This window comes from Balaenoptera physalus (assembly GCF_965194825.1).
Source record: "Balaenoptera physalus genome assembly, chromosome: 13".
In the NCBI taxonomy this organism is placed as follows: Eukaryota; Metazoa; Chordata; class Mammalia; order Artiodactyla; family Balaenopteridae; genus Balaenoptera; species Balaenoptera physalus.
The window spans coordinates 98,378,316-98,398,312 of NC_138892.1; the positions used below are offsets into that span (position 1 = coordinate 98,378,316).

At 41.0% G+C, this 19,997-nt stretch overlaps 1 protein-coding gene across 5 annotated transcripts in view; it reads left to right on the forward strand.

Annotated features, from left to right (window-relative positions):
• GPR19 (G protein-coupled receptor 19) overlaps positions 1-16,579 on the forward strand; it is a 44,942-nt gene extending 28,363 nt beyond the window's left edge. For 3 of the 5 annotated variants that reach the window (XM_082420288.1, XM_082420289.1, XM_082420290.1), the window contains one exon: positions 2,948-4,840. In XM_082420288.1, the coding sequence (XP_082276414.1) occupies positions 2,948-4,217 (1,270 nt within the window). In that variant the 3' untranslated portion in view covers positions 4,218-4,840. Of the gene's footprint in view, positions 1-2,947; positions 4,841-10,391 lie in introns of those variants that run through there. The other 2 variants (XR_014252424.1, XR_014252423.1) reach the window with 2 other exon arrangements.
• Positions 16,580-19,997: the final 3,418 nt, after the last annotated feature.

A 19,997-nucleotide genomic window follows, 5' to 3' on the forward strand; every position in this document is an offset into this window, starting at 1 on the left:
ATGGAAGCCATTCTAAAGCAGTGATTGTTAATCTGGGCTGCACATTGGGATCACCTGGGGAACTCTGAAACATCCCGATGCCCAGGCTGCACTCCAGAGCAATTAAATCAGAATCCCTGAGGGTAGGACCCAGGCATCAGTATTTTTTTTTAAAGCTCCCTGGGAGAGTTCAGTGTGTTGCTAAGCTAGAGAACCATGGCTCTAAAGCAAAACAAACTGGGAAAAGGAGTAACAACATGCTCTCTGAACAAGGAATCCACAGCCATTCTGTATATTCTTATCCACTGTGTGACCACATTTCAGCCCATGAATGTGGAAAATGTAACCTCTCATTATAACCATGGGGAAAATGTAGGTCAGTTTGCTTGTAGGGCGTTTAGAGACTGTATAGTCTGGGAGGTATGGCCTGCAGAAGACTATACCTCTAAGGGGAAAAGGGCCCAAAAAAGATCAGCCCTAGAAGGATGACCCCCAAATCATTCCACATGCTTTCTCCCTCCCTTGGAATGTTTGGAGCTTTTTAAAAAACCCCTTGTGTTCCTGAAGAAGGGACCTTCATCCTCTAGGTCCCCGGCTTACACCTCACCTCCTTTGTGAAGCCTTTCCTTTCCTTCCCCCTATCCCAAGAAAAATCGGGTCCCTATTTTTCTCTGTCACTTAGCTCCTTATCTACTAATTATAATTATTATAGAATTTAGTTATACTATGGCAGACAGCTCATTTATACATTTACCCTTTTATGAGCCTTACTTTTCGTTGTTCTCCTAGTACCTAGCATAGTTTCTTGGTGTACTGAATGAGTAAACAGAGCCGCAGCACTTTTAGGTCCGGTCAGAGAAGTCATGCCATCGGTCAGGGGAGACCTAGACTTGAGAACTTCTCAGGCTCCCTCGTCCCATTTCTGAGCAGCGGGGTCCTGCGCTTCCAGGCGGGAATGTGTGGGGCGGGGGCGGGGCGTCAGGGAAATTGGTGGACACACTAGTTGATGTAAAGCAGCTGGAGGAGAGGATGGGCGAAGGCCTCGCAGCGCGTTGGTGGTAGTGGTGATCTTGAGTTTCATCTGCAGAGTTTTGCTGTGAGAGGAAGAAGGAAACAGAAGGAAGTTCACAGGTTTCAAAGTGCGTGTGGCGCTATGGGAAAGTGCCTGTGCTACCAGCTCCTGTTGTATTTAGGCCACAGGCATCCCCCAAGAGTTTAGAACAGCTCTTTCTGTCTGGGAAAATAGGTCGTCTGTTTTATTTTTAAACTTTAAATCTTTTTAAAAAATTGTAGGGTTTTTTTTTTTTTTTTGGTTTTGGGGTGGTTTTTTTTGTGGAATTTTGTAGGTTTTACACAAATAAAGGTGAAAAGATTATTTCAATTTTGTAAGGATAACAGTCATGCATTCCAGATTTTCTAGGACAGTGCTAATTTTAGATCTTACGTCCTGTCTTCAGACCGTGTATCCTAATTTTTTATATGGAAAATATGGTAGCTAGTCTTACAGTTTCCTATCAACCAGTCAGCCATGCTTAAAGGTCTTTTAGTTATTAAAATGGCTAGTTAACCTTACATTTCTCTTTGAGAAATTAAGTAGGGCTGTTTCATGGACAAAAAAAAAAAAGCCTTGAAGGGAACCTGGACCTGGCCTTTAGTGCATTGCCCTGAGCCCCAGACTTTTGTTGAATGTGGTTTCTTGGTAAGGACAGTATCTATTAACACCCTCTCCCTACCACCAGTCATTGGGAAAACCCTTCAAGGAAAAATGGGTCATCTAGAACTGTTCTTTCATCTCACCTCTAAACCCCAGAAACGTTCCTCTGTGAGGTGTAGTGACAGGAGCCCCGGAGAGGGACGGAGGCCCTGCTGAGCCTTTGCTGGTGTGCCCTCCCCTGCGCCACCGGCCAGGTGGAATCGCTCTGGTTATTATGGATTCAGCCGCTGTGCTTTCTCTTTCTGCTTAATAGATTCAGACCAAGTTAAACCCTAATGATCGGACTGCAAGCAGTCACCTCAATTTTAATTGAATGGCCCACAATGATACAGGCTTTTTCCCTATTAAAAAGTATACCTTTTTTTTTTTTCCCCTCACTGAATAGTAGGGAAAAAAAAGTTAAAGGCTGGGTGAAGTTAGAGTTGGTTGCTTATAATCATCTGAATGCCATAAGGTTTCTAGTAACCTGGTTACACATTCATTAGGGGACATCTTGTATATTCCTCAGTCAGGGTCGTTTTGTGAAACACTAACAACAGAATAGCATCAAAATATGTCACTGATAGGTGGCCTATCATCTTTCGGAAAAAAAAACAGGCTATGTTTATGTGTCATTAAATGAGCTACTTCTGGCTCATGTGAAAGTGTTATGTTTGCTCCATGTGCTGCCATAATGCTTTTGTAATGGAAATTCTACAATAAGTAAGGACAAGGTCGTTCCCAGTAGCCAGTGAGTCTGTATTCACAGATTTCTGTTCGCTTTTTCCATAGCTGACGCCTGTGTGTTTCCATCTGCCCGTTTTCCTCCCTTGCAGCCTCGTTACTTTAGTGTTACGACATTCAGGATCTTCTCACGTACCTCCCAGGATTCCAGCAGCACTTCATTTGGGGGTAACGCCCTAACCATGAGCCAGATTGGAGCTCTCTAACCCTCCGTGATCCCCAGCGTATGAAGGGAACAAGGTTCAGCGTAGGAGTGGGGTTTGCTGTGAGTTCCACCACATTTGACTAAGGGTCAGGAGAGGGGGAAGCCAGGGAAAGCCTGAGCTGGGATCAGCTGAAACCGTCCTAAAATGAAAGAGAAACGGGGCCAGAGCTTTTTCTGGGTAGTAGTCGTGTTTTCCTGCCAACACACAAGTCCTACTCATTGACAGATGACAACCGATCTAAGCGTCAAATAAGATTGTTAGTCTTAGGAATCAATCCGTGTAACACCGTTTTAACAGGAGGCCTCATTCTTCTTTTCTTATCCAGAACTAAGAGGGAAAAAATGAATATGGTTTTTGCTCACAGAATGGATAACAGCAAGCCGCCTTTGGTTGTTCCTACACTTCTGGTGCCCCTCCAAAACCACAGCTGCACGGAAACGGCCTCCCCTCTGCTGAGCCGAGACCTGACGGAGCTCTACGAGGAGCACGGCTGGAGGAGCAACGGAACAGACCTGCGCTACAGACCGAACCCCGGGGAAGTGGCCACAGCCAGCATTTTCTTTGGGGCCCTGTGGTTGTTTTCTATCTTTGGCAATTCCCTGGTGTGTCTGGTCATCCACCGGAGCAGGAGGACTCAGTCCACCACCAACTACTTCGTGGTGTCCCTGGCGTGTGCCGACCTGCTCATCAGCGTGGCCGGCATGCCTTTCGTCCTGCTGCAGTTCACCGCCGGCCGGTGGGCCCTGGGCAGCGCCACGTGCAAGGCCGTGCGCTACTTTCAGTATCTCACCCCGGGCGTCCAGGTCTACGTTCTCCTCTCCATCTGCATAGACCGGTTCTACACCATCGTCTACCCTCTGAGCTTCAAGGTGTCCAGAGAAAAAGCCAAGAAGATGATTGCAGCGTCCTGGATCTTTGAGGCGGCCTTTGTGACCCCCGTGTTCTTTTTCTATGGCTCCAACTGGGACAGTCATTGTAACTATTTCCTCCCCTCCTCTTGGGAAGGAACTGCCTATACCATCATCCATTTCTTGGTGAGCTTTGTGATTCCATCCGTCCTCATAATCTTATTTTACCAGAAGGTCATAAAATACATTTGGAGAATCGGCACCGATGGTCGAACAGTGAGGCGGACGATGAACATCGTCCCGAGGACAAAAGTGAAAACGATCAAGATGTTCCTCATTTTAAATCTTCTGTTTTTGCTCTCCTGGCTGCCCTTTCATGTTGCTCAGCTGTGGCACCCGCATGAACGAGACTATAAGAAAAGTTCCCTTGTTTTTACAGCTATCACATGGATATCCTTTAGTTCCTCAGCCTCTAAACCTACTCTGTATTCCATTTATAATGCCAATTTTAGGAGAGGAATGAAAGAGACTTTCTGCATGTCCTCGATGAAGTGTTACCGAAGCAATGCCTACACTATCACAACCAGTTCAAGGATGGCCAAAAAAAACTATGTCGGCGTCTCAGAAATCCTCCCCACGGCCAAAGCTGTAGCCAAAGACTCAAGCTATGGTTCATTTGACAGGGAAGCCAAGGAAAAAAAGCTTGCTTGGCCCATTAATTCAAATCCACCCAATACTTTTGTCTGATTTCTCAGAATTCTTTCAATTACTGTTATGTATGTTATGTACCAGAGATTAAAAAGTTTAACTGTAAAAACAGAAGCTATTTATATATTTTTTTCGATCAACTTTCTGAGGGAAATGTTTGATTTTGTAAAATGCACTCACTATTGATTTTAGTTTTTGTGTTTTTTATTTTAGTTGCTTTTTGTTTTCGAGGAAGCTTTCACCTTGAGCTTATGGTCAACAGTCCCTTTACTATATTAGTTACATGCATTAAAAAAAAGAATGCTTCCCTACTTTTTATTTACCATTAGGTCCAAAAAGCATAAGCCATATACACAGTCTTTGATTAATGATTCAACCTGGTTTTATTGTTTCCTTTTTCTCCTCCCTACTGAAATTTTGTTAACTATGGGCTTCTGTTCCAAATGAAATCTCCTGTGTGACACATTTCAGAGACTTGAATTTCTCTACTAAGCAACATTTAGAAAGTGTTAATATTGTATATGTTTTTACATTACCTTCTGTCCGGATCTGTTCTGGAGAGCACTCCATATGTTGGAATATACTGGAACTTGCTGGGTAGGCTTCTGTGATCGAATTATAATCAGGATTCTTAGGGAAAGAAAGCTTATAGAGTTGCCTAATTTTGGTCTCTGTCTCTTTTTCTCTCTCTCTTTCATTCTCCCTTAACCTAACCAGCTGATGATGCCTTGAAACATTTGAAACGGCCATGCTGTTTTCCTCACATCTGTGTCCCATCTAGGCTGTGTCCAGGATGTTTACATCTCTTCTGAGTTAAACTCAAGAAAATGAGCAGGGACCCTGGCTGGGCAAGCCCAGAAAATGCCAAAGGGAGAAGTGCAGATGGGATCTCCCTGCGCTCTGCAGTTCAGGCAGACACCTCTGGCTGCCCGGCGCTGCCCCTATACCCTAGGACAGCAAGGGCAAGGAGCACTTTCTTCTTTCTCCTGGACACTCAGACATGAGGCCGTTTCTCCAGCCAGCACTTCCTACCCCTCCTCTCTCTCCAGGATGTATCGTCGTACCCTCACCAAGCTCAGACTCTTCTTTGGCTGTGGTAACTCGAGATTTTCTTCTCTGGTTGACAGGTCTCCGTTATTTCAAATCTAGGACTAGCACATTTTAAAGATGTACTTATTCAAACAATAACGGGTTTACAGACAAGACTGGTGTGCATTTTCACACCCTAGTTAACAAGAATTGCAAATAATAATATCAGTCGTTCAGTGATTTTACCTGTATTATCTCACTTTATCCTCTCAAGTATTCTGTGATGTTCATATTATCATCTCTACGTGACTTGCCCAAGTCGGAGTGTGACCGAGCTGTTTTTCACCTTCAGGCCCCCTAACTGCAAGTCTGTTGCTCTTTCCTTGACATGACAGGTTTCTCTCTAGGGAATGCATGGGTAGCCAAACCCATCCAGACCTCTGTGGGCCTAATGGCTGCTGCCTGCGTGGAAATCTTGAGGTTTGGGAGAACGTGACATTCTTAACAGGAGAGTATAGAAATTTAGCGAGCTGGCCCTCACTTTTTGCTTGGCTGTGGCTAGGTTCCTGGGCTGGTGGTGCTAAACGTCTGAAATGGGAAAGAAGCTGTACATCCCACCTCGCAGACACAGGGAAACAAGACAAGATGAGGCTTGGTATTTGGGGCCAAGAATGAGAACAATAAAGTATTCCATCCACAAAACATCTAGAGAGCTGATGCATTTAAGTGGAGGTGCTTTCTTTAATCAAAGTCAAAAGATAAAAACGGTGTCTTGTATTTTCTTCCTTTTCTTTCTCCTCCACATATTCTTCTTTATCCTATCAGCCAATGGCTGACCAGACAAAATGAGCCAGATGTTTATGTCACATGGCCCTTGTATTTTGTGGTTCAGAGTTGTTAAAAAATAGAAGAGACCCTGCAGTACTTATTTTTTTTAATTTATTTTTTAAAGTTAGATTGTAACAAGTAAAATTTAATTTACTTTAATTTTATTTATATATGTATTTTAGGTCTCAGTTTAAACCAAAAAAGACTAGATGATTACAAAGCTCCATTCTGTCTTTAATGTTCTGTGAATTTACCCCAGTGGGTGGAAATTCAGTGAGACAACCTCTTACAAACTCTTGTTATCGAGATTAGTTTTTTTTAAAAATCCCCCCAAATAATGACAAATTAAGAGTGTTAATCAAATCACAATGGAGAGAGCTCTAAAGTCTCATGACCTATGATAATTCAGCTACATTTTCTCAGCATGTGGATAATTCATTGTATTTTTTTTTTTTTAGTTTAGTTTAATATTTAGGATTCCTGTTGTCTCACTTGATCCTGAATTTGGAAGAAACTGGATGTAACGCACAGATTGATGAAGATTTGCATAAGTCCCAGCAGTACAGGAACAACATTCACCATACCTCACGTTTACCTGCCAAGCACAGGGAGGCAGGCTGTTGAGGGGAATAAGAAAACGACTCCAGTCTCCTTACCAGGTACATGACGAGGGGCATCACAAATGTGGATTCATGTAGCCTCCAAACAGGAGTTCAAGAAAGCTAACGGGGAGCAGGGTTCTGAGGAGAGCAGTTCCCCTACCTGGCTCCAGGTGCCCACAGACCATCAGAGGATGGGGCAGGGTCACTTCCTTTGAGGTGGAATTCGAATTTCTCCTTTTCTTCTCATCTTCAGTGAAATCATTAGTCCCACCAGCCTGCTTGTCAAAGGCCATCAGCACATCCTGCTCAGATACACTTCCCTGTGGACCTTCCGTCACAGGTTTCCCCAAGGTGCCTGGAACCAATGAATGCCCTGGGCCAGAGTTCTCAGCAAGGGCAATTTTATCCAGGGGGACCTCCACCCAGCATGTGGGGAGCAGAGTCATGTGCCAGATAAGGTTGGCACTCTTGCCTCTCCTGGTGGGTGCAGTGCTTCCCTTCACCCTCCAGCCTTGCTGCCACCTGCCAAACTCGCTTTGAAGCAACAGAAGCAAGATCTGTTGGAGCTGCTGGACCAGGATCAGCTTCAAGGTTATGCTCCTTATAAAAACCACACGTAACAGAAGCAAAGAATTAGACTTTTAGAGTAGAAGGAATGGGACGTTGAGAGACCTAACCCAAGCCCCTCACTGTTTAGAAGAGCAAATTATGTCCAAGAGAGGTCAAAGTAGGGGTACACAAAAATGCCTTCTGCCAACCAGTCCAACATTCTTTAAATTTGCCGTGCTGCTGGCATGATGCATTCACTGGAGTGAAAAAATCCTCACTGTGTTGGGAAGAATATGAAAAGAATAAACAATTCCCCATTGCTTAGTGAACCTGCTAATTCATCTGGAGCAGAGACGACCTTAGGGGGCCGTGGTTAGACAGCCATGGCAACGAACCAGCTTGGTGCCACTGTTTTGCAGAACGACCGCTTGGTGGCACTGTGGCCAGTAGGCAGACCCCACCAGCTCTTCACAGGGCCTGGCACACTGGCGATTTGGGGGAAAGTCCTCGTTGCATAGCAACAAGACAGTGAAAATTGCTGAGCAGCCAGAGCAGCAGCTGCAGATTAACTAATCAGTGTGTTCAAAGCACAAAGCATCTAAACATAGGAGGAAATTCCAAAATAATTAATGCCCTTTACAGACATGAAATCACTAGTCAAAATATTATTTTAAACCCATTTTACAAATGGTAGCATTTTCGAAAAACCCTGTCATCTCACCAAACACGCAGTTGTGCCACCCACACTTACCAGGGCCTCTCTCTTTTCTCCTTTTATTTATTTGACTCTGAGAATTTATGGATTCCATAGCAGTGTAATCTAGACTTTCCCTAAAAGTAAATGTTCCTGTGTTCCTGGTAAGTAGGCAGTTAAATTTATTTTAGGTTAAATTTATTTTTGGCCCATCTCATTTCCCTCAGACCCTCTTTAATTTTTTGAGCCCCTACCTACAATCTGGGCCATTCTGAATTGTTTGCTCAACTGAACACTTCTGTTCAAAAGCTCTGTCTTCTTTCTCAGGAGAAGCCTCCTTATTATTATTTTTTAATTGAAGTATAGTTGATTTATAATGTTGTGTTAGTTTCAGGTGTAAACTGGACACCTGAAGGTAAAAGTATATATTCTTTTTTAGATTCTTTTCCATTATCAGATAGGTTATTACAAGATATTGAATATACTTCCCTGTGCTATACAGTAGGTCCTTGTTGTTTATTTATTTTATATATAGTAGTGTGTATCTGTTAATTCCAAAGTCCTAATTTATCCCTCCCCCTCCTTTCCCCTTTGGTAACCATGAGTTTGTTTTCTATGTCTGTGAATCTGTTTCTGTTTTTTGTTTTTTTTTATATTGGAGTATAGTTGATTTACAGTGTTGTATTAGTTTCTGCTGTACAGCAGAGTGATTCAGTTATACATATACAAATATCTATTCTTTTTCAGATTCTTTTCCCATATAGGTTATTACAGAATATTGAGTAGAGTTCCCTGTGCTATACAGTAGGACCTTGTTGTTTATCTATTTTGTATATAGTAGTTTGCATCTGCTAATCCCAAACTCCTAATTTATCCCTCCCCACATTTCCCCTTTGGTAAGCATAAATTTGTTTTCTATGTCTGTGAGTCTGTTTCTGTTTTGTAAATGAGTTCATTTGTATCATTTTTTTAGATTCCACATGTAAGTGATATCATATGATATTTGTCTTTTTCTGTCTGACTTACTAGAAGAAGCCTCTTTAAAAGTATTGCTTTTTAAAAACTCTCATCAACCCTAATTGAGTTATACAATTAGGATTCACCTATAATTTGAAGAATGTGTGATTTTAATTCTGCAGGAAAATGACCCCCAGAAATGCTGGGTGTGTGTATCTGGTTTCAGGGTTATGATGCAGGTCTGGAAGCTTGAGAACATCATCTGGTTTTCAGTGGCAGACAGTCAATACAGCAGTTTCAGCTGTTTGCCCACAACAGCTAGATATGGGAAATGAAAACTATAAGGGAATTCTGAATGAATCCTCTCTATTCTGTTTCCCTGCAATACCTTCCAAAGAGTGCTCTGTTTTAGGAGACTGTATTCTGCTAGTAGGACCCTGAATGTGCTAGACAGACCATGGCATGGATACCTGGGCAGCAAAAGAGTTGTGAAGAGTTTTATGGTGGAGAGGGAGGGGAGCACAGTGTCTGAGAAGAATGGATTTATACTCTATTCATCAGTCCAGATTCATTAAAATTCTGGGCTATCTGATTCTCCAGGTAGATGGACTATATATACTTGAATGACCCTTTAAAAATTAGTAAAAATTGGGCACAAGACTCCAGTGACACCTCCAGCCAGCAAAGTTTTCCTTAAAAACAAGTATAATGGTTGTTTTCAAGGGCTCTGGAATCAACTTCTGTGTTGAAGCTCAGGTTCTGCTTACCACCTATTTAACCAGCAAATTCTCAAACCCCAGCTTCTCTATTTTTAAAATGGGGAAAATAACATGCCTACCTGTATTAGGGTTCTCCAGGAAGAGCAGAACCCATAGGACATAGATGACAGATAGATCGATGGATAGATGACAATATTTTAAGAAATTGGTTCTTGACATTAAGGGGGTCAGCCAGCTTGAAGTTTGTAGGGTGGGTGGCAGGCTGGAAACTCAGGTAGTTGCTGTAGTCTTCAGTTTGAAATCTAGGGCAGGCCAGCAGGCAGGATTTGATGCTCCAGTCTTGAGGCAGAATTTCTTCTTAGGGAAACCTCATTTTTTTTTTTTTGCTCTTAAGGCCTTTAACCAATTAGATAACCATATTATCAAGGATAATCTTCTTTACTTAAAGTCAGTTGGTTGAAGCTGTTGAGCACATCTACAAAATACCTTCACTGCACCACCTAGGTTAGTGTTGATTAAATAACTTGGTATTCTACCGTAGCTGACATGTAAGACTATCATACCACCTTATAGGATTGTAATAAAATGAGCCCAGACCCATGTAAATCATTCATTCAGTGCATTACCAAACACATGGGAAGCCCTCAAAAAAGGTTTTCTATTGTTGTTATTTAAATTTAGTTGTTGCTAACCCAATGGATTTTTCCATTTTCAAGTTATTCAGCACCTATTGCTATGTGCTAACTAGTAGAAACAGGTTTTTAATACCATTCTCAAATTGTGGCATTGTTTTCCTTCTTTAGCTTTTTTCCTTTTTCTTTTCTTTCTTTTTTAGTTCTGCTAATATTTTGCAGACTCAACGTGGAAGGAACAGCTGGGAGCAGGAACTTGAATGGGAGGTAGGTGACAGAGCTACTTCTATTCACTCACTCCAAAGGGGATTTTTTTGAACTATTAAGAAGGCATGGTCTAAATTCAGGATATGAAAACACTTGAGAATGTAGACTTTTACCATCATTCTCATGTTGCGATTTCCACATATACAATAGAAAGAACTGATGGAGGGAAATCAGTTTCAACTGTAAATTTAACCATTCTAGTCGAATATTAAAAAAACCAGTGAAACGGGACTTAAGTCACTCTTGGCCATAGTTAATTGTAGGCAACTCTGTAGCTAAAAACATGTAACCATTATATATTTTCAGTTGAACCATAAGTGAATTGTACTGTAACTAGAAACAAATCTAAGTGAAATCAAGTGAAACTGAAGTCAAGGTAGTTTTTTTTGTTTTTTGTTTTTTTAAAGCTATTTGATAATTGGAGTGAAAGGGCAAAGAAACACAATGAAAATCCAAAGACTCAAACTTACAAACACAAATATTGTAAGGAACTTTTAAGTTTATTTTGAAGAAAAATGTAAACCAGCTAAATGGTTTATGGCTTTTTTGTTTTTTTAAGAAAAGATATGTGAGTATACTGTTCGGAGGACAAAGGGGGAAAAACACTGCCTATATTTATCGGTTTTGTGGTTTAAAGAAACCCTCAACTAAAACAGGCCGCATATTAAAACTCAATGTAATTTCATAGACTAGGTAGAGATCTCCGATAGCACCTGTTTCCGTTTTTTGGTTTATATGAGCTGTCACACCTTGTGGAAGGTGAAAGTGAGACCTTGCCCTTTGGCAGCTAAGATCACCCGCGAGCTGGAGGCGCCGCAGGCTGGGTGGAGTGGCATTCATCACCTGGCCTCAGCAAACTGCTAGCGATCTTAGTGGTATTATCCCAACCTGGCTCCACCTGTCCCAGAACTGACCCCACAGCCTAAGGTTGACTCTCCGCTCCCTAGTTACCCTCACAGGAGACTGAAGTATATTAACCAGAGGCCAGTGTATTGATTTTCAAGGGGGTATATTCCTTTCCAATGACCAGAATGCTTAGATGACTTACTCAGGGCACATTCTTACTGATTTTGGAATAATTGGGAATCTGGAAGTATAATCTGGAAGTTGCTTGGTGAATATGGGATCTGACAAAAAGGAGTATGGTTATTTTTTTGTTTGTTATTATTTGGAAGATATTTTAAATGAATTTATTTTTATAAGTTAAACATGAAATCTGTATTTCACATGAAAAAAATGGAACAATTATATTCGTTATCTATTATTGTATATTACCCCCAAATTTGACAGATTAAAATAACCCCCATTTTTTTAATCTCATAACTTCTGTGAGCAGGAACCTGGATACAGCTTAACTGTGTCCTCTGATTCACAAGGCTGCAATCACAGGGTTAGGGTCAGGGTCTCATCTGAAGGTTCAGTGGAGGTAGCATCTGCTTCCAGGATCACGTGGTTGTTGTTGGAATTCATTTCCTTAAGGGCCTGAGGTTTGAGGGGCATTATTATTTACTTTTTGTCATTAACCCTATACCTTCTTTTCCTGTGGTATTGGCAAGCATGGTGTTCATTCCACTGAAGTGGTAAAATCCAGAACTCAGTGTGGGCTTTTGGCCTGCTGGTTCTGGGTTATCCAAGGCTACCTAGTGGAGGCACAGGAGTCGTCATTTCTAGCCTGCTGACTTGACTAGGTTCGGGGCTGTACAATGCTTGTCAGGCACTGTTTTCCTCTCAGGAAAGGGGCACTGAGGCATGGCAGGATTGAATTGGGTTCTGTGGGATCTCAGGAGATTTTTCCTGCTCAAATACTTATCTAACTGCAGAGTCAAAATGGCCTGTAAGCCAAAGCTGACTGTCCGACTGCAGCCCGACCCCCAGCCCAGGAGCGTTGGGAGCACTGTGTCACAAAGCAGTAGGTACGTTAGTTGTACCCACTCTGACCCCAAGGCTTGCTTTAAGAATTCAGCTGATCTGCCTCCCAGTCATTTCTAGAGTTCACCTGGGTAGTTCTCTGCAACCCATAACCATTTCTGAGTCACGACCACCATCTGTCTTGTGAAGGAATCTCAATTTGACATGGATGCCTCCAAACTTCCTAGAGACTCACAAAGAGTCCTTCCAGCTCCACGTGTCCTCCAGTCAGATACGCGGGGCCTCAAATGTCGCTGCTCGGGTCAGGGCCATGCTGGCCTACGCTAGGCCGTTACAGTGGTCTGCTGGAAACCAACTCTCTGGCGGGGGAAGGAAATCCCTGATGTGTAGCATTTACTGATTTCTGTGGTGTCAGTACTCCCATCACTGCTGATTGAAAGCTACCAATGTGATGTCACTCAGCACGGAGTTGGGATAGATGCACATGATTGGCTTTCCTCTGGGGCCAGCAATACACCAGCTGCGGCACACTGTTGTTTTGCACGTTTTATGAAAGGCACCCTCCAGGTAGAGGGATTAAGAAAGGCTCCTGTCCGGGCAGACCTGCGCCACACGTGTGCCCTGGTGAGCAATGGCAGGCACCCTTTCCTCCTCACGTGGCCTGTTGAAAGGAACGTGAGGTCGATTCTAGGCCTCCTCAACTGGGTGCCTTTGTGCAGTGCACATTCAGCACAACCTCACACAGCAGTCCCGCTTCGATTCATGATACTGTGTAATTAAGTAAAATGGATGGAATAAGGGAAAAGTGAGCCAGGTTACCTAGCAGCCTGAAAATCTGCTTTATACAGATGATAGGATTACTGCCAGGTGGAACATTAACTGTTCTTAAAATTAGTCTAGTTAATAGAAGGCTATTATTGCTAAAAAGAGCCCCCAACTATACACCATTCCAGGGATAGACATAATGATATAGCTAAAAAGACTTCAGAAACATGAGGCCTGCAACACTACATATTTAGATTCCAGCCCATTAAATATATTTATCGTTAGTGATTTAAATCTTAATAGTCAAACCCAGGCACACATGAATATTTAAAATTTAATGTAATTCTGTACTACTTAAGAAGCAGGTTCTTGTAACTCTATTTAGCCTACCAATTACTCTGGAAAGTTATCCTCCCACTTTTTTACAGACGAGGAAATAAGCCGAGAGAGTACATAATTCAAGGTGACGCAAAAAATGGATTCAAGACCAGTTCTGCCTAAATCGCATACTCTTTTTACTATGCTTATACAGACATACTTCAGTATTGTGAAACAGACAAATTTGAAATGGCTCCGGTGAAGATATTTTATTTTTCATAAAAATACAATTGTACAATGCTCTTCAGAGAAAGAAAAATTCCTTCAATGCCCCAAAATAACATGTGATTTAGTAGTAATTTTCCTCTCTTTTAAAACTAAAAATGTAATTGATAATATTGCAACTGATTTCTTGTGAAACATCGCATTTACGTTTTTAAATTTTATTTGCCTTTATTTTAACTAAGTCCAGTTTAAACCTATACTTTTTGGGACAACCAAAATCAGGCCTATCAATTCAAAGATGATGATAAAATAAAATGCTCAATGGTGATGCTGATAAATACTGTCAGTTAGCTGGTAAACAGTGATATGAATTTGCTGCAGCATGAAACATTCTGATTCAGATACATTAGAAAGATTTTAGATAAAATAGAAAAAAATTTAAGAACTTCAGCTATATCCTAAAATTTGATCTAGTCAAACTTATTCCATATTATACTCAGTTGCTCTAATATACAACGGATCTATGCTAAATTAACAACAGAATATGACTGGTCTAAATACATGAATTTATTTTCCCCCTTACCTTCCTTTCTTTGGGAAAAGGAAAAAGGAAATATTACTCTGTCTACTCAGAGAGCAAGGAGAACAGCAGAACAGATGAAGGGGGACTGAGCTCACTGACTCTTCCACCCGCTTCTGTTCTCTCTCAGCCTGTATGTTGTCCTTATAGGTGAGTGAGAGATGCTAGGATTTCAGCATGCTGCTCCTTAACTGGAATGGGGCAAGAAATGCTCCAGCTGTTTTAATGAGTGACGTTTATTAACATGCTTCAAGTGGCCAAAGCGTGCAACCAGCACAATACCCAAAGCAATCAGAACATTCCTTTTTAAGACCAAGGAATTTTTCTCTCGGTTTGGTCTACTCCAAAATACCAAATAGATAGGTTTAGGAATAAACTGAAATAAACTGTAATTTACTTTCACCCCAAATTACACATCGGCTACCTGAGGACAAAGTCACTGCTCTTGTAAAGATACTGAAGGGAAGGGGAGTAGCTCAAATGAGCCTGTAATTTAAAATCACAACCAGAGAAGAAACACTTCAAGCACAATGGGGACATTCCACTGGAGAGCCACATTCATTTGGAATGTTTGTTTTGAAAACAACTCTTCTGGGGAATTCAAAAGGTACTGAACAAAGCAACGTAGAGCAAGTCTTGGGCTGTTTTGCAAAATAAAAATATACATTTGAGTAGACCAGATGGCAAAAACATACCCATTACAATCTGAACACTGTATTTAAAAAACTTAAATTCTGAAGGCCTGAATATTAACAATCTTTAATCTATCTATATTTGTGATCCTAAAAAGACATTAAATACTCTTAAACCCCCAGTCCTCCAAAACACAGAGAGGCCCAACAGACTGGGCTAGTGGTATATCAGTTGTCACACAGTACTAGACTAGAGATCTGAGTCTGCGACCTAAGCACAAGAGATCTTCAGGAACTCAGGCTAAGGGGAAGCACTTAATTCAAATGCATGGCCTCAGAGAAGGAGGGAGGTACCTTATCACCTGAAACTATGTGGTCCATCTCACGTTCCACCTCACAGACAAGCTAGACTATGATGCCTCCTCTTAAACTACTTCGTAACAAAACACATATTGTTTGGAAGCCAAATGTTTGCTTCATTAGAGCAAAGAACAATTACAATTTAGCAGCAACAGAGAACACAACTCCTGATTTAACGATGGGAAAGAGAAGATAGAGGGTTAAAGTGTCCCAATGGGGACATCAAAAGATTCCCAGATCTGAGTGTATCATATTATGAGTGTGATTCCTCAACCATCACTCCATTTGGTAGCCAGGAAGAAAGCAAAGGTAGCTGTGATGGGAACTGGAGGGAACTCCTCTGCCTTCTGCCCCTCCTGCCAGGCCCCCTAGCGACTCTGGCTTCAGTGCTTCACTCCAGAGTGGAGGCACGGCCAGGGCTGAACCAGATGCACACCCACAGTGTGTTTCTCTCTGGCTCAGAATACATTCATAAGGAAACCCTAATCAGGGAAGAAACTAAGTGTTCTGGTTATGGCTACCGCCATTAGATCCACCAGCAATGTGTGCCTCATTTCGTTCCAGATCTCTTGAGGCAGAAACTCCATCTCAGCAGCTAATTTCATCCTATTTTCTTTAGAAAAATTCTCCAAATTAGGTGATTACACAACGAAATGTGTGTGAACATTCACTCCTGCCCTCCCCATATACATATATAGACATACAATAGAAACACACTGTATGGGTTGTCAAGACGATATATGCTACTGAAATGCCTAACAGGTTACTTCTTATTTAAAAATAAAGTTTGACTAATTATTCTCCAAGTACAGATTAGGCCCTAGCAAATCTGTACAAATACAGTTTGAAAAGACAGCAACAAAAGTTTTAAATAGAGGCTATCTTAAGGGCTTTCTTGATGGATTTTGTTAATGTGTACATTATTTAAAACGGGCATATCATTATGGATTATAAAAGTAGAAATGTATATATTTGTTAATACATATTCACAGCTTATGCTGGAATGGCTCACAGGAGAAATGGTTCATGCAGAAAATAAACATTACTCAAGTAAATATAAAGAAATAAGATTAGGTCCATAAAGGCTGAGAACTTATAATCAGTAGTCAGCCCATTTGGTTTCTCTTTGTAGGGCAATCAAAAACATGAAAGGAAGTGACACGTAAACACACATACACATACAATTACATGAATTACATGGAAAGAATATAAATTAACCAATAAAGCAATGTGGAGTTGAGGTGCAAAAAATATAATCTTCACTCAGTCTCTCTACTGTGCTTTCAAGCATTGCAACAGGTTAAATGCCATGGGTGGCAATACCAACCAGAACGGGTCTGAATGTTTGTAGATTTTCCAAGTGTTGAAAACTAAAGCAAGATCCTTTGAGATCTATGATCACACATTTTGGTAGAAACTGCAAATTTACAGAGATGACTGAGCAGTAGGTAGTAAATGGAGCCAAGAAGTACAATCTTGCCTATTCATCCTCCGTAAGAATCAGAATATTGGCTTCAGTCACTGACTCATCATTTTATATGCTCTTCACCCTGAAAAATAAAGTTACCAATGTAAGAATGCTTTTATTTATTTTTTTTATTTTAAAAAATAAATAAATTTATTTATTTATTTTGGGCTGCGTTGGGTCTTCGTCGCTGCGCGCGGACTTTCTCTAGTTGCGGCGAGCGGGGCCTACTCTTCCTTGCGGTATGCAGGCTTCTCGTCGCAGTGGCTTCTCTTGTTGCGGAGCACGGGCTCCAGGTGCGCAGGCTTCAGTAGTGGCAATGGGGGCTCAGTAGTTGTGGCTTGTGGGCTCTAGAGCGCAGGCTCAGTAGTTGTGGCGCACGGGCTTAGTTGCTCCGTGGCATGTGGGGTCTTCCCGGACCAGGGCTCGAACCTGTGTCCCCTGCACTGGCAGGTGGATTCTTAACCACTGCACCACCAGGCACAGGGAAGTCTCAAGAATGCTTTTAAAGTCAATAAAGTTTGGTTAATCTGTTTTAAAATGCATGCATTTTTTTTTTTAAATTTAGTATCTAAGGGAAGGCTATTTTCAAATACAGACTGAAAGAAAACTGAACTGATTTGGCTTTTTTTCATTAACTGAATTTAGATTAAGGCAAAATGTTACCTCATCTAATAAAAGTTATAAAAAGCCAATCCTTCAGTTTTATAAAAAATTTTTTAAAAGATAAAAAGTTTGTAACATTTCCTTATAACTATTTTCAAGTGCTCCCAAAGCAATCACAATGATGAAGAAATCAACATATGGCATCTTCATTCTAAAACCTTAACAGTCTTTCCAACAAATGGTGCTGAGACAACTGTATATTCACATGCAAAAGAATTAAGCTGGACTTCTATCTCACACCATATAGAAAAATTAACTCAATAGATCAATGATCTAAATATAAGGCCTAAAACCATAAAACTCTTAGGAGACAACACAGGGCAAATCTTCATGACCTTCGATTTGGCAATGGATTGTTAGATATGGTACCCAAAGCGTGAACAACAAAATTAAAAATAGATAAAATGGTCTTCCTCAAAATTAAAGTCTTTTGTACACCAAAGGACACTATCAAGAAAGTGAAAAAACCTACAGAATGGGAGAAATATGTGTAATCATATATCTGATAAAGGTCTAGAATCCAGAATATATAAAGAACTCTTACAATTCAACAACATAATGAAAGACAACTCAATTAAAACACGGGCAAGGGACATAAAGAGACATTTTTTCAAAGAAGACATACAAATGGCCAACAAGCACATGAAGTTGCTCAGTGTCATTAGTCATTAGGGAAATGTAAATCAAAACCACAATCAGATGCCACTTCTCTAGGAAGGCTACAGTTCTCAAAAATGGAAAATAAAAAGTGTTGGCAAGACACAGAGAAATGGGAAACTTCATATACTATGGTGGTAATGTAAAATATTTCAGCCACTGTGGAAAACAATTTGTGGTTCCTCTAAAAGTTAAATATAGGGACTTCCCTGGTGGTCGAGTGAGTAAGACTCCGTGCTCCCAATGCAGGGGGCCTGGGTTTCATCCCTGGTTGGGGAACCAGATCCCACATACATGGTGCAACTAAGAAGTAAGCATGCCGCAACTAAGACCTGGCACAGCCGAAATAAATAAAAATAAATAAATATTTTAAAAAATAAATAAAAGTTAAATATAGAATTACCATATGACCCAGCAATTCCACTTCTAGATATATACCCAAAACAACTGAAAACAGGTACTCAAATACATATTTGTACATGCATGTTTATAGTAGCGCTGTTCGCAACAGCGAAAGGTAGAAACAAATATCCATCAGTGGATAAATGGATAACAAATTGTGGTATACATATACAATGGAATATTATGCAGTCATAAAATGGAATGAAGTACTGATACATGCTACAAGGTGGATGAACCTTGAAAACATTATGCTAGGTCAAAGAAGCCAGACACAAAAAGTCACACACTGTGTGATTCCATTTATATGAAATATCCAGAGGAGGTAAATCCATAGAGACAGAATGCAGATTCATAGTTAACAGGGGCTGGAGGGAGCGGGTAATAGCAAGCAACCTGCTAATGCATTTGGAGTTTTCTTTTGGGGTGATAAAATGTTTTCTAACCAGACGGAGGTGGTAGTTGTACAACACTGTGAATGTACTAAATGCCTCTGAATTGTGACTTTAAAATGATTAATTTTATGTTATGTGAATTTCTCCTTAATTAAAAAAAAAACCCTTACAGGTGATGGGCTACTGTACTAGATAGAGCCTGAACTAGGTGAGGACAGGTTCTACCATTATAGCTGTGTGACCTTGGGCACCTTACCAAGCAGCACCTGTGCTATTTCTTCATCTATAAAATAAAAAAGTACAATTATACTTAACACAATCACTGGAGGAAATAATTACGATAAACATAAGTGAAAGTACTTTGTAAATCAAACTCAAAATAAAAGGTATTGTTATTATCAACAGTAACTAGGGAATTCCCTGGCGGTCCAGGGGTTAGGACTTGGCGCTTTCACTGCCGAGGGTGCAGGTTCAATCCCTGGTCGGGGAACTAAGATCCCGCAAGCCGTGCAGTGCGGCCAAAAAGTAGCTAGAACGGTACACTCTCACTTATTGACTGAGTCTACTTTAAAATTTTTCCATGAATTTATCAGTTGCTCTTTATAGACCCCATGTGTAATGCATTTCAATATTTAGAATCAAACGCCAGTTCACTTGCTTATTAGTGTATTACAAATGACATCAACGTTTTATTTTATTTGAAGACACAGCAAGGAAAGTGGTCAACAGAAAGCCTACTTTAAGTCACTCTTCTAAAGATAAACTGTCCCATGTACTGTACTCACAGGAATTGCTGTTAGCATCTGTCTTCCCAGCTTTCATGTGCCTGCTTGAGTTCTGCTGAGATTTGTTCTGCTCTTCTCCAGTGAGTAGGGCCTTTATTTCAGAAGGGATTTTCCCTTGGTCCATTGCCATGCACCACTGCTTGTACTGAAATACGTAAAATATATTTAAATAAAATTTTACTAGTCAGAGTTCAGCAACCACAGGTGGAAATCCTAGACATAAGAACTCCCGTAACTAGAGGTCAAATTGGCTGCTGGGAATCCCACCTTCTGTTGTATTCCTGTTTATAACCCAGGACATGGATGAGGCCTGCTATCTTCAGAAGAGGGTGAAAAACTACTGCTGAATCTTCTTGTGATGGGCTGGAGTAGTGCTCAGATTAAAAAGGGCCCTCTGGCTAAAAGAATATCCCCCCATGGAGTGCC